Source organism: Schistocerca nitens, chromosome 6 (assembly GCF_023898315.1).
Source record: "Schistocerca nitens isolate TAMUIC-IGC-003100 chromosome 6, iqSchNite1.1, whole genome shotgun sequence".
NCBI classification, from domain to species: Eukaryota; Metazoa; Arthropoda; class Insecta; order Orthoptera; family Acrididae; genus Schistocerca; species Schistocerca nitens.
The window spans coordinates 540,946,378-540,960,928 of NC_064619.1; the positions used below are offsets into that span (position 1 = coordinate 540,946,378).

The 14,551-nt window shown below is 40.9% G+C and overlaps 1 protein-coding gene across 3 annotated transcripts in view; it reads right to left on the reverse strand.

The window, feature by feature from the left end:
• LOC126262200 (zinc finger protein 236-like) overlaps positions 1–14,551 on the reverse strand; it is a 312,637-nt gene that overhangs the window by 15,960 nt on the left and 282,126 nt on the right. For all 3 annotated transcript variants that reach the window (XM_049958617.1, XM_049958618.1, XM_049958619.1), the window contains exon 8: positions 8,905–8,976. In XM_049958617.1, coding sequence (XP_049814574.1) covers positions 8,905–8,976 — 72 coding nt within the window. The remainder of the gene's footprint in view (positions 1–8,904; positions 8,977–14,551) is intronic.

Below are 14,551 nucleotides of genomic sequence, written 5' to 3' on the forward strand. Positions count from 1 at the left end.
AAAAAAGACAGAGAAAGGCAGGAGGCATATGAGATCTGGACATGGCGGAAGATGGAAAGAATAAGTTGGATGGACAGAGTAAGAAATGAAGAGGTACTGAGAAGAGTGGGAGAGAAAAGACAGTTACTAGATGTAATAAAGAGAAGAAAAAGAAATTGGATTGGGCATATATTAAGAAAGAATGACGGACTGATAAAAACAGTTTTAGAAGGTTATGTAGAAGGGAAAAGGAAGCGAGGAAGGAAGAGATTCCAGATACTGTATGACATGATGGACGGTACAACATACAGCAGCCTTAAGAAGGAAGCAATGGATCGCTGAAAATGGAGAGGCAAAGGACCTGCTAATATAGCAGATAGCTGATGATGATGATCTGACTATAAATTATACAAGTAACACCCAGCAACGAATTTCCAAAATCTAAATGGTTCATCCGATTTTGTCCATCGATATGTCTTTAGAAAGCTATTAGTGTTAACCTAAATTGGTGTGAATTACAGGCATGTAACTTGATTAGTACATGAGTTACTGGAGGTCAAAGTGGCCAATTAATATTGATCGCAGCAGGCCATAAGTTCTCCATAGTTACACGAAAAAATGGTATCAGCATGCTTATAAATATATTTATTCATCTATGTCTTTGTTTATATCCGATATATACCATTCATGAAGAAATTGATCAAATATTTACTGTGTTTTAGAAAGCACAGACACATTAGGCTACTGGCCTACTTTTGTTTCTATTCCTTTGATATATGTTTATTTGATTTGTTTATGTATTTAATAATGTGGTTAGAGTGTGTTTATGGTCTGTCAATAGGAATATTTATTTAATTTCAAGTTATTTAAATGTAAATCCAGTATTCTGTGTGTTTTCCAATATATTTGAGAGTGTGTGTTGGCTTGAAGATATGGCAGGAGCGCTCTGGCCAATCACAGCATTCGTTACTATGGTAGGCAACTACCGAAGTCAATGGAGAGACTGTATGGAAGTGGGGGAGGAGCATTGGTTGCGCACAGGACACGGGGAGTGCGGGACGGGAAGGCGTGATGGACGGTCGCAGGAAATACTTGGAGAGCGTTGAGCAGTTTGCGTGTGGTTGCGGGAGATAAAAATATTTTGTAGTGCCGACTTGTACACTTGTGAGATTTCCGTGGCTTCTGCAGTGAAGACGTAGTATGCATTTAGAAGTGAATATCTCGTGAGCTATTTTGTTGTTCATAACTAATTATGTGAAGTAGGAATCTGTTGTTTCCCTGTTATTCAACTTATATTTTATTTAATTGCTGGACCATCAACACCAATAAGTGTTTTGCAGTAATAAATGGCATTCTTATAGGTACTTCTGCTATCGTAATCGTCATTTAAAGTTGTTAAAATAGTACCTTCAGATTTTATTTAATTGCAATTTTCATTTACAAATTTCTATGCTACATTCAAAATTCGTAATTGCCGAGTGATAGGAACCTTCAACCATTTGATTCATGTGTGTATTCATATTGTATACTGTAGACTCAGCGGTATTTGGCATGTAATGTGGCAACTACATATCCCAGCCCCTAGACAATGAAACCAGCCAAAATTTTTAATATTTCCACTCTGAGTCTGAGGGTATGTAGTTGAGGGTCACACGTTTTAAGAAAGCCCACAATTGGAGGTTTCTCGTCCGGGATTTGTGTCCTGCAAAGTGGTAATTCCTTTGCTCTCTGTTATTCAGCGTACTATGTGAAGTGTAAAAACCTTTGCAAAACCAGTAGAGAGTTCTGTACAGTGAACCTCTCACAAAACACAGTGTGAGGTCGTTGGTAAATGTACAGCCAATTATGAAATTAAAGTTGGCAAAGAAGTGGTAGATGCACTCCTATATTCAGGTAGTAATGTGTCAGCCGTGTCAGAAAGTTTTATGAACATGATCAGAAATAGGAAACTAGTAATCTTCCCAGTCACTAGAGTTCAGATTAAAATGGCAGTTGGTGGTATGAGTAAGTCAACAAGAGAACAAATACTTTTAGTATTTAAATATGGAGAAAATAAATTCGAGATAGCATGTTTTGTAGTGAGTGGTTTAGTAAAGGAGGAAATTTTAGGAACTGACTTCCTGTGCAAATACAATACTTCGCTTAACTGTGTAGGGAAATGCCTAGAGTTTGAATTTCAGAATGAAAAAGGGCAAGTAAAATTTAAGACTTTAAACAGGTGAAAATCAGATTGCTCAAGCAATAGTTACTGAGGGTCGGAGTGAGGAAGTCAATATGCATAACAGAATTAAGGAAGTGAGAGATACAGTCAAGGGTATATCAGAAGGGTTTTTGTACCACTACGAGGACGTATTCTCGGATCGACCTGGTAAAGTTACCGATTTCGAGTACTCTATAAAAGTGAAACCTCATGAACCAATAAAGTGCAAACCATATGTAATACCTATAGCTGATCAGGATGCCATCAGAGTTTGATTAAAACAAATGTTGGCTTGGGGTACAGTTGAACAATGTAGGAGTGATTACTGCAATCCTATCATTATTGTTAAAAAACGTGATGACTCGCTCAGAATTGTATTAGATGCAAGAAAAATAAATAAAGCAATTGTAAGGAAATCAGACCAGCCTGGCAATATGGAGGAACTGCTGCAGAATTTTAATAATATGAATTTAATGTCCAGTGTTGCTCTGACCTCAGGATTTTGGCAGATCCCATTGGCAGAGGAAAGCAGACAGTACACTCCTTTCCTTTTTGAGGGGCGAAGCTACTGGTTTATGGTGGTACCATTTGGACTTCCAATTTCTGTGGCAGTTTTTGTAAGAGCGTTGAGTCATGTCCTGGGGAAGAGCCAGATGAGCAAACTCGTGATACACGTAGATGATATATTGATTGCTACAGAAACATGGAATGAGCATTGTCAAGTTTTGGAGGAAGTACTCATGGCTCTGAGACTACCAGTGGGATGACTTAAAAGCTCGCAAAATGTGAGTTTGTTCAAGCAGAAATTCTATTCCTGGGGCATATCCTTACTTCGGAAGGAATTTTACCAAGTTCCGGAAAATTAAAGTCAATTGCCGAATGTAATAGCCCCAAAAGTACGAAACAACTGATGTCATACTCGGGCCTGTGTGGTTTCTACAGAAAATTCTTGGAGGAGGAAGGAGTGAATATTCCGAATTTAGGCAAATTGTTGAAGAAAAATGCAGCTTGGAGGTGGACCGAGGAATGTGAAATGGAATCCCAGGATGTAAAGGATAAATTGTGCAACAGTAAGAAGTTGTACTACCTAGACATGAATCTCCCTTTCTGTTTAGCGTCAGACAGTTTGGACTATGGAATAGGTTGTGAGCTATTTCAGGAAAAGCTAGACGATGGAAAAATTGAACACTGTAGTGTGGCATTCTCCAGCCGCGTGCTAAATCAGCACAAACGGGGATACAGCATATCACAGAAGGAGATGCTCCTGATAGAGCACGGAATTAAGAAATTCCGCATGTAGTTAGAGGGCAGAAAAGTGACAGTGTTGTTGGACCACAAGGTGCTGAGTTATCTGCAGGACTGCAGGATACTGAATGACTATTTAATGCATTGGGCAATGTTCATGCAGCAATTTGAATACGAAATCCGCTACATCGAGGGTACAGAAAATTGTGTTGCCGATGCTCTGTCCAGATTACCAGTGGGGGCAGAAGATGATGGAAGGGAGGAGCCGAACGAATTTAAGCTACTGTATAAGAAGGGGCTAGCGGGGAAGAAAGAAATTCGTGCACTGTGCAAAGATGTGCGGCAAGCACAAAATGATGATCCTGAGTTGATACCCATTAAGGTGAGTTTCGACCGCAAGGGACACGAGAAAGTACAAAAATATTTTAAGATACACAAGGGAGTGTTACTCCGGCAGAAAGATGAAGAGACAGACAAATGGAGACTGGTTTTTCCCAATAGGTATGTGGAATAGTTAATAGACTATGTCCATTTAAGTCAGGGACATTACGGGGGCCAAAAAGTGCACTGAAATCATTGAGGAATACGCCCATGTAAATAACATGGCCAGACAGGTCCACGCACAGCTGGCAGTGTGCGACCGTTGTCAATGGGTCAAATACTGCATGACTGCACAACAGGGCGAAATGCAAAGAATTATACCCAATAAAGTGGGCGAGTAACTGGCTGTGGACAATTTTGGCCCACTTCCCACAGGACGCAGTGGCATGAAGTACATCTTCGATGTAGTGGACATGTTCTCTAAGTTCATTAAACTGTATCTGATACGGAAAGCGAATACAAAAACTCTGATCGACAAAGTGGAGAAAGCTTGCTTCAAGAATATTGTAAAACCACTAAGGCTGTTGTCTGACAACGAATAACAGTTTACTTTGAACGATTGAAACATGTTCATGAACGACAAGAGTGTGCAACATATCCGTATATCTGTCTACCACCCACCAAGCAACTCATGTGAACTGTATATGCGGGAAGTAGGAGGTTTATGTAGGATGTATGCCAGCAATTGTCATTCCAAGTGGGTGGAATACGTGAGTGTGTCTGAGGATGTACTCAAAAGCATAAAAAGTAAGGCTATGGGGTACTTACCTTTGGAAGTCATGACCTGGGTGAAACCAAAGTTCCTACTCACAGAAACAGTAGAATAGCTGCCGTGAAAAGCTGAATCGGCTGCTGAAAGAGAGCAGGCAGTAACGGCCCACATGAAAAAGTTAGCAGCTGAAAGGAATAGGTGGCACGATGGGCGATACAAACCGATGAAGTACAAAGTGGGTGACAAAGTGCTTGTATCCACCAAAGAGCGTTCCAGCGAAGTGGATGGGGAGATTAAGAAATTATTTGAGTTGTACTATGGACCATTTGTTGTGGCAGAGTGCCCTCATCCAAATGCATACCATTTAAATTACCCTGTCTCAGGAAAATCTTTGGGTCTAAGAAATGTGACAGAGTTGAAGCTGTATATAGAGAAAGGGGAGAAATGAAAAGGTGTTCTAATTTGTAATTAGTGGTAGTAAATTTGGAGGGATCATTTTATATGTTTTACTTGGGGATTCATTATTAATTTGTTACTTTATTGTGGCATTGTACATGTACAAGAAGGGGAAGTTCAGTCACTGAGGGTGCGTGGAGGTCAGTGACCTCGTGGATTTAAGTAAACTATGTATTGATTTATGCTTTGTGTAAGAATGTGGCACAGAATTTAGTGGTCAGTTTGAAGGGCATTAAAATTGTAATTGTATGTGCACATATTTTTTGGTGCATGGAGGTAGGAAGGATTTATTAACGTCAATTAAACAGAACTTGTGGGAATTTGAGCTTACTGTGATTCAGTCATTTGCCTTGTGACTTCGTTCCTAAAGTATCTTTATCGAGGATCCTGGTTGGATCTGGGAAATGGTTTGTTGACAGGTTTCTACTTTTGCTTTTCATTGTAGACAGATTTCTCACGATAAACAGTGGAGCTCGAAATTCAGAGGCAGACACAACTTCTGTGAGGCACTTGGTCAAAAGACTGATGTGCGAGAACGCGCCTTAGTGCTTATTGAGTGCCACAAGAAGTGCTTACAAAATCGCACATAACTGAAAGTGCATTTAAAAAATATTTATTTCTTGTAAAAAAACACACACACACAATGTTTATGCCTAACTGAAATGCAGGCATTTATTTAATATGTCGTTTCATTTATAATTTGTGTTAGTTTAAGTTTATTTCAAAATGCATATCACTCTCACACCATTACAAAAAGTTTGTAAACACTATTGGCCTGGCTTTTTAATCATTTAATTTTGTTCTTTGCAATTTGTTTTATATGTACTTGCATGAGCTGAAGAATGTTAATAAGTGGAAGTGTGTGAGGTAACAAGCGAGTTGTGGCGGCCTGAAAATATTCTAAGTTTGGAGTTGGCATGGCTGCACGGGCCACTCGGTGAGCCGGGGCTCATCAGCAACTACGTGATGCCGAACATTAGCCGGAGTAAGAGGGGTAGCCCCAGCAAGTGGTCCAGGCTGCCCACAGGGCTGCCATGTTGAGACTGTGTCGAGGAATGGGCTTTGTGTCAATGAAGGTGATTTGATGGCCAGGAGTGCCAAAGATGGCGGACTTTGTAAAACCATAATGGCAGACATTTTACAGTTCAATTAGAAATTAATAACAGCCAGAGGAATCATGATACATCAAAAAGAAACATGCACATCACCATTACTTGCACGACGATTCTGTTGGTGTAATCAGATTTTCAATATCTTTATTAGTTTAAAGTTTAGTATCTGACTGTAAATCACACAAGTAACACCCAGAAATGAATTTCCAAAATATAAACGGTTCATCCGACTTTGTCCATCAACATGTCCTTAGAAAGCTATTAGTGTAAACTTAAATTGGTGTGAATTACAGGCATGTAACTTGATTAGTACATGAGTTACTGGAGGTGAAAGTGGCCAATTAATATTGATCGCAGCAGGCCATAAGTTCTCCATAGTTACACGAAAAAATGGTATCAGCATGTTTATAATTATATTTATTCATCTATGTCTTTGTTTATATCCAATATATACCATTCATGAAGAAATTGGTCAAATATTTACTGTGTTTTAGAAAGCACACATACATTAGGCTATTGGCCTACTTTTGTTTCTATTCCTTTGATATATGTTTATTTGATTTGTTTATGTATTTAATAATGTGGGTTAGAGTGTGTTTATGGTCTGTCCATAGGAATATTTATTTAATTTCAAGTTATTTAAATGTAAATCCAGTATTCTGTGTGTGTTCCAATGTATTCTGTGTGTGTTCCAATAAGTTTGAGAGTTTGTGTTGGCTTGAAGATATGGCAGGAGCACTCTAGCCAATCACAGCGCTCGTTACTATGGTAGGTGACTACCGAAGTCAATGGAGAGACTGTATGGAAGTGGGGGAGGAGCATTGGTTGCGCACAGGACATGGGGTGTGCGGGACGGGAAGGTGTGATGGACGGTCGCAGGAAATACTTGGAGAGTGTTGAGCAGTTTGCGTGTGGTCGCAGGAGATAAAAATGTTTTGTAGTGCCGACTTGTACACTTGTGAGATTTCCATGACTTCTGCAGTGAAGACATAGTATGTGTTCAGAAGTGAATATCTCGTGAGCCATGTTGTTGTTCATAACCGATTATGTGAAGTAGGACTCTATTATTTCCATGTTATTCAAATAAGTGTTTTGCAGTAATAAACGGCATTCTTATAGGTACTTCTCCTATCGTACTCATCATTTGAAGTCATTAAAATAGTACCTTCAGATTTTATTTAATTGCAATTTTCGTTTTTTAATTTCTATGTTACATTCAAAATTCGCAATTGCCGAGTGATAGGAACCTTCGACCATTCGATTCATGTGTGTATTCATATTGTATACTGTAGACTCAGCAGTATTTGGCATGTAATGCGGCAACTATGTATCCCAGTCCCTAGACAATGAAACCAGCCAAAACTTTTAATAATTCAACTCTGAGTCTGAGGGTACATAGTTGAGGGCCATCATTAATTTTTTATGAAAGCCCGTACCATACAGAGACTGACATAGAAGAGCACATCTGAAGTAGGTTGTGTAAGGGTGCTGACTATTGACTACTGTGGTACACCTTCTTTGCAAATTTTAGGCAGCATCCACCAAAACATACCATTCATGATGGATCTAGAACAGGATGGTTGTCTTCCAGTTTCATATATTCTAATAAAAAGAAAAGCCCATGTTACTTTAGAACATTCAGTCTACAGGAAAGAACACCCATACAGATCCGTACCCACATTTAATGAGCTGTCATCATCATCATACCCACGTTTAATGAGCTGTCATCATCATCAGTCATACTGGTACACTGTTCTAACAACTCTAGCTCTCAGGAAACAAACAATTTGTACAAAGACATCAGAGCTGCAACACCTTAAAGAAGTGTTTCACCAAAATGGGTAAAGTACAGATTAGATGTGCAGTGAAGAAACAAAATAATACAAGCCCAACAAAGCAGAGTAAGAGAAAGAGAATCTTGCCTTTATCCCCTACAATAGGCCTCCTTCAGCCAAAATTGTGAGTATTTTCAAAAAAACATCACAGCCATCTTTCAACCATGACAAAAATGAAAGATATGTTTACCCGTATAAATGACAAACTGCAAATACCTAGTTTATAAAGCACCACTTACGAGTGTTACCTTCACTATACTGATGACACACATCACTGTATCTTACAACACAGTGTGGAATACATTAGGTGTGTGTGTGTGTGTGTGTGTGTGTGTGTGTGTGTGTGTGTGTGTGTGTGTGTGTGAGCGCGTGCGCGTGTGCGCTTGCGTGCATGTGTGTATGTGTGTGTGTCCATGCAGTCTCAACACTTAGCCAGACGGTGACATGAGGGACACTCATCAAAATGTTGCACAACTCCACTGCAGTCACCTAGATGGAAGCCTGAGAAGATTTCATTAGCAGCACATGCCAGGAAAGGCTATGTTCTTATTGAAAGTTGTTTCTAATTCTGTTCTGCACTTCAAGTAATGTATCAGTTTTTAAAAAGTAAAGTGTTATTCTTAGAGTGAGATTAATGCCTTTTAACAGTTGCCTTTGATTCATGAATGATATTGGAGTGTAGAAGAAATAATTTGTCATGGGATGCTACAGAGACTCAGTTCTCCTGATGTTAATCTAAGCTGCTTTTTAAGTGGGTCTTTTCTGTTTCAACTCCTCTGCAAAGACACACAAAAATTCTTAATTTTCTGTGAAATTTATGTTACTATACGGAATGAGCAAAATCTTTCTTTCATATCTAGTACCAACCTTGAACATCATGGTCAAACAGATCACTCTAATGCTTCAGTAACATTAATCATTTTATGTTAATTGATGGCTTATATAATCATTCTGTTTACATTAATCCAAGAAATGTAAATTTACCTCCTAAGTTCTTCCTCGTAGTAATATCTTTTTTCTGGGGTTGAGTTGTTGAGGTTGCCAGCTGAGAATCTCCTGAAAAACAAATGTTGATGCCATTACTGATTTAACAAGAATACTTAAAATCAAATTGGTTTCTTGGTGATATACACAACTTTTTTTTATTGTTTTTATTTACGTATTAGTTTCCATTAAAAGCTGTCAGGAATGGCAGAAACATTACTACTTAATGACCAATCAATGACTAGGTCATAACCAACAGAGCGCAAGCTTGGTTTGAGGGGAAGGACGGGGAGAGAAATCATCTTTGTCCACTTCAAAGATTCAGCCCAGCATTTGCCTTAACCAAAAGAAATCTATACATGGAGGCCACTGGGTCTTGGAATATCATACTTTTAAATGTGTACCACCCTCCCCCCCCCCCCTTCCCACAAACACCTGTGCCTCTAAAATGTCCAGCTAGACACACAATGCTGGGACTGCACTTCAACAAGTGGTGTGGGTTGAGCTGGGGGTTGTGTTGGGTTGGAGGTCTAGTGCAGAGGGAGAGATATGTGGGAGACAGGAAGTGGGATTTAGGGTGGGTGTTTAGTGGCTCAGAGGGAGGCAGCAGGTTTGCAGGCTGGAAATGCAGGAGGGAGGCGTGGAAGGGTGAATGGGCTCGGCATGTGATGCACAGGTAACAGAGCCAATGGGGCATGGTGAGCAATGAAGTTTATGTGGAGACAAGAACTGAGAGCGGGTACCAGGACACAAGAAAAGTAAACTGTTGGGTGGCACCAACACCTTTTCAACAGCATGTATTTAGGCCACCGTCACTGGCCGAAGGGCCTCACTCACTGACTTGCCTCACTCTTCCAGTTTGGCATCTATCAGTATATTTGCAAAGCAGGCTCAGTTCACATTGCAGGTTACGACAGTATATGGTGTCCAGATTAGCAACTATTGCATGTCTACCAATATTGTCTACAAGAGGACTATTAGTGATGAGCTTGTACCACAACACATGGACTCTATCCAAGTTAAGGAAATGTTCATGTACGTATAGAACTGTATTTATACACATGTGCATTTGTGTCGTAAAAAGAGGATACCAGCCACCCATAACAACATCCTCTCCCTTGCTTCCTTGTGGTACAAGACTCTACAGTGGTGACGAGGATACTACAGTGGTGATGAGGATGGGATAATTCAGTAGCAATTGAAGTTAGTCAACTTGGCTGAGGATTTTGTTTGCTTCTCTTGTGTTTTAGCATGCAGTGGTGATGGTGTTCAAGTGTTTCTATTTGTTGATTTGTTGTTGTGTTCTTGCACGTATTCCAGGTGGGGAGCCGCAGAACTAATCAAATTTCTCTTTTCAAAGGCTTTAGTTGTTTTTTTGCTATAATATATTTGTGTAGACAATGAATTCCCCACCCTCTCCACCACCTGCCCCCTTGCCTCAGCCACAGATGGCCAATTTGATGGATCTAACACAAGTGTTTCGGTTTCAGAACCAATAAATTGCTAACTCACTGATGACGATACAACAACTACTGGCTGCACAAGCTGCATTTGTTGCAAAAATACAACCAACTGACCTACCAGCCCAACAAGTGTTGCTGAACAGTATACCAACGTTCTGGCAATTTAATGAAACAGAAGAGGAATGGACTGAATACCTGACTCAGTTCAAAGCACATTGTGTCCAAGGTATTGTAAAGTTACAATACTTCCTTTCGACTGTTGGATCCACAGTGTTCAAGTTAATACAAAAGCTATTCCCAATAGCATCTCCAGTGAACTCAGCTATGACCAATTAATCGCTGCATTAATGCAATACTATGACCAGCAAGCCCAAGTAGCTGCAGCTAGATATCAGTTCTTTTGCTTGCAGAAAAAAGCCAGAACAGACGTATCACCAGTGGTATACAGAATTAACGGGCATGACTCGGAAGTGTAAATTTATGTGTAGTTGTGGCAACTTTTACAGTGATTTAATGATCCACGATGCAATAACATTCAATGTCCCAGAAATAGAATATGAGAACAGATCGTAAAGTACTCCAAACCATCACTTCCCCAAGTATTGCAAAACTTAGAGCAATATGATTCGGGTGCCATAGCGGCCAATAAGTTTGACCAGGCTCTGACTTGATGGAGCGAGTCGTCCCTTGTTCGCGACCACCCCAAGCAGCCACAACAACAAGTACGTACACAGATGCGCAGACTGCCAAGTAGACATGTAAACAGAACTGTGAATTTAGTGAAGTCTTGCCTAGACATTTTCCTCATCGTAAAAGACAGGATTGCCCATTACATAACGCAACGTGTTATACTTGTGGAAAAAAACGCCATATCCACGTAGTTTGTTTCCAACGGCACAAAAATGCCAATTGTGCCCACTCCCAGAAAAAACAGGCTCATGCACATGCAGTGAATGCAGTGTTTGCAAAACCTACAACAGGTTTTGACAAAAGTATGATTAAGGTTATGCCTCCTTCTTGCTCTAGCACTGTGCAACGACATTCTAACAAACTATTTGTCTAATTACGAATTGTAGGCCATCGTGTGAACTTTCAGTTAGACACAGATGCCTCAGTAACTTTGCTTAACCATACCACCTTACAACGGACAGGAAATTCCAATTCCTGGACAGTGTAGTTTGCCTGCCACTTACAAATCTCACATTAGCACAGTGAACTTTACTGTGTTGAAATCAAGAGACTGTGAAAACATATTCAGTTTTGATGCCTTTGATGTGTTTGGACTTAGCAACCAAGACAATGTACTTTCAGTGTTGGTTTTTGCATCAAATGGCAGCGTAGCTAGCTGGCTTAAAGAATTTCCTGAACTATTTTCAGAAGGAATGGGAAAACCTAATAACTTTGTAGTGCATGTTGCAGTGAAAGACAACGAACAGCCTAAGTTTATCCGGGCCTGCCCCGTCCCAACTGCTTTAAGAGACAAAGTAGCCAGTGAATTGAGAGCACTGCAAGATAATGATGTAATTTCTCCCATTCAAGCTAGTCATTGGGCAAGTCTTCTTGTTTTGCTGCCTAAGCTTTCTTATCATGTTCGCATTTGTGTTGACTTCAAGTCTACAGTCATTCCACAGACAGTAGTTGACACTTATCCGTTACTCCATGGACAGGCTTGGTATAGGACATTACTTTTCTAAGATATGTTTGCATGATTCCTACTTGCAGATTCCATTGGATGAAGAATCACAGAAAGTGTTTGTTGTTAATACATACTTAGGACTGTTCAAGTATTTGCGTTTGCCCTTTGGCGGTGCTTCCTCACCTGCCATTTTCCAACATTACTTGGAACAACTGACTACATAAGTGCCATTTTGTTCAAACTATCTTGACGATATTGTCATCTCAGGTTGTACAGCAGAGGAACACAGTGCCAATTTGTGCACTCTTTTTTTCAGTGCTGTCAGAAGCAAGACTCAGGTGTCATCTTGTAAGATGTGACTTTTTTCAAACTGAACTAGAATACTTAGGTCATGTGATAAACAGTCAGGGTGTGTACTCCCTCCAATCTCATTTGCTTGTAATCTGTGACCTGCCTGTTCCTCATAATGTGTCTGAACTGCAGTCAGTACTAGGCAAGATGACATATTACATTAGGTTCATTCCGAATGCCGCTCAGATTGTGGCTCCACTGCATCGCTTGCATCACAAAAATGAATATTTTGTGTGGACTAAAGATTGTCAGGATGGATTTCAGGAACTCAAAAAGTCTTTGCTTGGTGACAGATGTTTAGTGTATTTTGACCCTACCATGCCAGTAGTTTTACAAGTCAACACTTCTTCCTATGCATTTGGTGCTGTGCTTTCGCACAGAATTGGTGCATAAGACAGGCCTACTGCTGAAACTTCCTGGCAGATTAAAACTGTGTGACAGACTGAGACTCAAACTCGGGACCTCTGCCTTTCGCAGGCAAGTGTTCTACCATCTGAGCTATCCAAGCACTACTCACGCCCCATCCTCACAGCTTTACTTCCGCCAGTACCAGTACCGGTGCTTTTCATTCTGGGAACCTATTGCTTTTGCCTCAAAGTTGCTCACTCAAACTCAGTGCAATTATTCTCAAATAGAAAAAGAGGCTCTCACTATTGTGTATGGTGTGACCAAATTCCATCACTTTTTGTATGGTGGCAAGTTCTTTTTAGTGACAGATCACAAGCCTTTACAGTCCTTGTTTCATCTGTCAAAGCCAGTTCCTACGCAAACTGCCAAATATTGTAATGTTGGGCTTTGTTGCTTTCACAGTGTCAGTACAAAATTGTGTACAGACCCACAGCACAGCATGGCAATGCAGACACCCTATCTCGCCTTCTGACTGGCCCAGACTCTGATTTTGATGCATCTACAGCATCTTGTTGCCAAGCAGATGCACAGGACTCTGAATTGCTTGAATCTTTCCCCTTGCACTACAGAAAAATTGCACAGGCCACAGAAGCAGACCCAGAGCTCAAGATTTTGTTGCACTGTATTTGCATGTCTTGACCTCGTTCATTGAGCAGTATCCAGAACTCAGCTGTGCACCGATATTTTGATGTTGGCATAACCTTTCAGTTCAACAGGGTGTGACTGTAGTTCAAAATTACAGTGGACAATTGCATGTACTTATTCCTAAAGTGTTGCAATAGGCTGCGTTGCAGTTGCTCCACCAGGGACTGTATTTGGCAGGGCATGGACGCCCATACTGAACAGATGACATCACAGTGTTGCACATGCGCAGAAAACCGATCCACTCCACCACAGACATTCTCAGCTTGGCCTAAGACTCAATCCTCATGGTAACAAGTAGACATAGACTTTGCAGCACCATTTTGGAACACTCATTGGCTCATTGTGGTACACCCTTTTAGCAAGTTTCTATTTGCGATGTCTATGGCTTCTACCACATCATGTAGCAACATTCGAGTGCTGTTCTCCATATTTTGCATTGAAGATTTGCCAAAAGTACTTGTGTTGGACAATGAACCACAGTCCACTTCACGTGATTTTGAACAGTTTTGTGAATGAAATGGCATTTGTCATCTAACAAGTGCTCATTTCACCCCCAGTCCACGGGGAAGCAGAATGCTTCATATGCACTTTTAAACAACAGATGGCCAAGTTTCACACCACACATGCACAGGAACAAGCACTGCAACTCTTTCTCACCTCCTATCGCTCCCACCCATGAGACAGACCATCACTGGCAGAACTTCTGCATGGCCGCCGACATCTGATGCTGCTATACTTGCTACATCCACCGAAGCATCCGGCGCATCCAATGGTTTGCCAGTGTCGCTTTGCACCATTTGATCTTGTTCTTTTCGGGGTTTATGGCAACTGTGGGTGCTGGGAAGGAGGCATGATCAATGAACGCATCGATTCTATGTACTAGACTGCAGGTCCCAATGGTTTGCAGTGCTGCCACCAGAACCAAATTCGTGCATGTCATTTGCCCCATGATTCTGCTGCTTTTCTTCCCTCAGATTCATGGCCTCATTGGCCCACACAGCCTTCGCCGCTGCCCACTGGTGCCACCAGGGCACTCCAGGAGCAGCAGATGGACGACACACCCTTGCTTTCCGACCCAATGGACGTGGACCCATCATCGCTGTCACCGTCATCACCCCAGGACATGCTCCTAGGCCTGGATGTG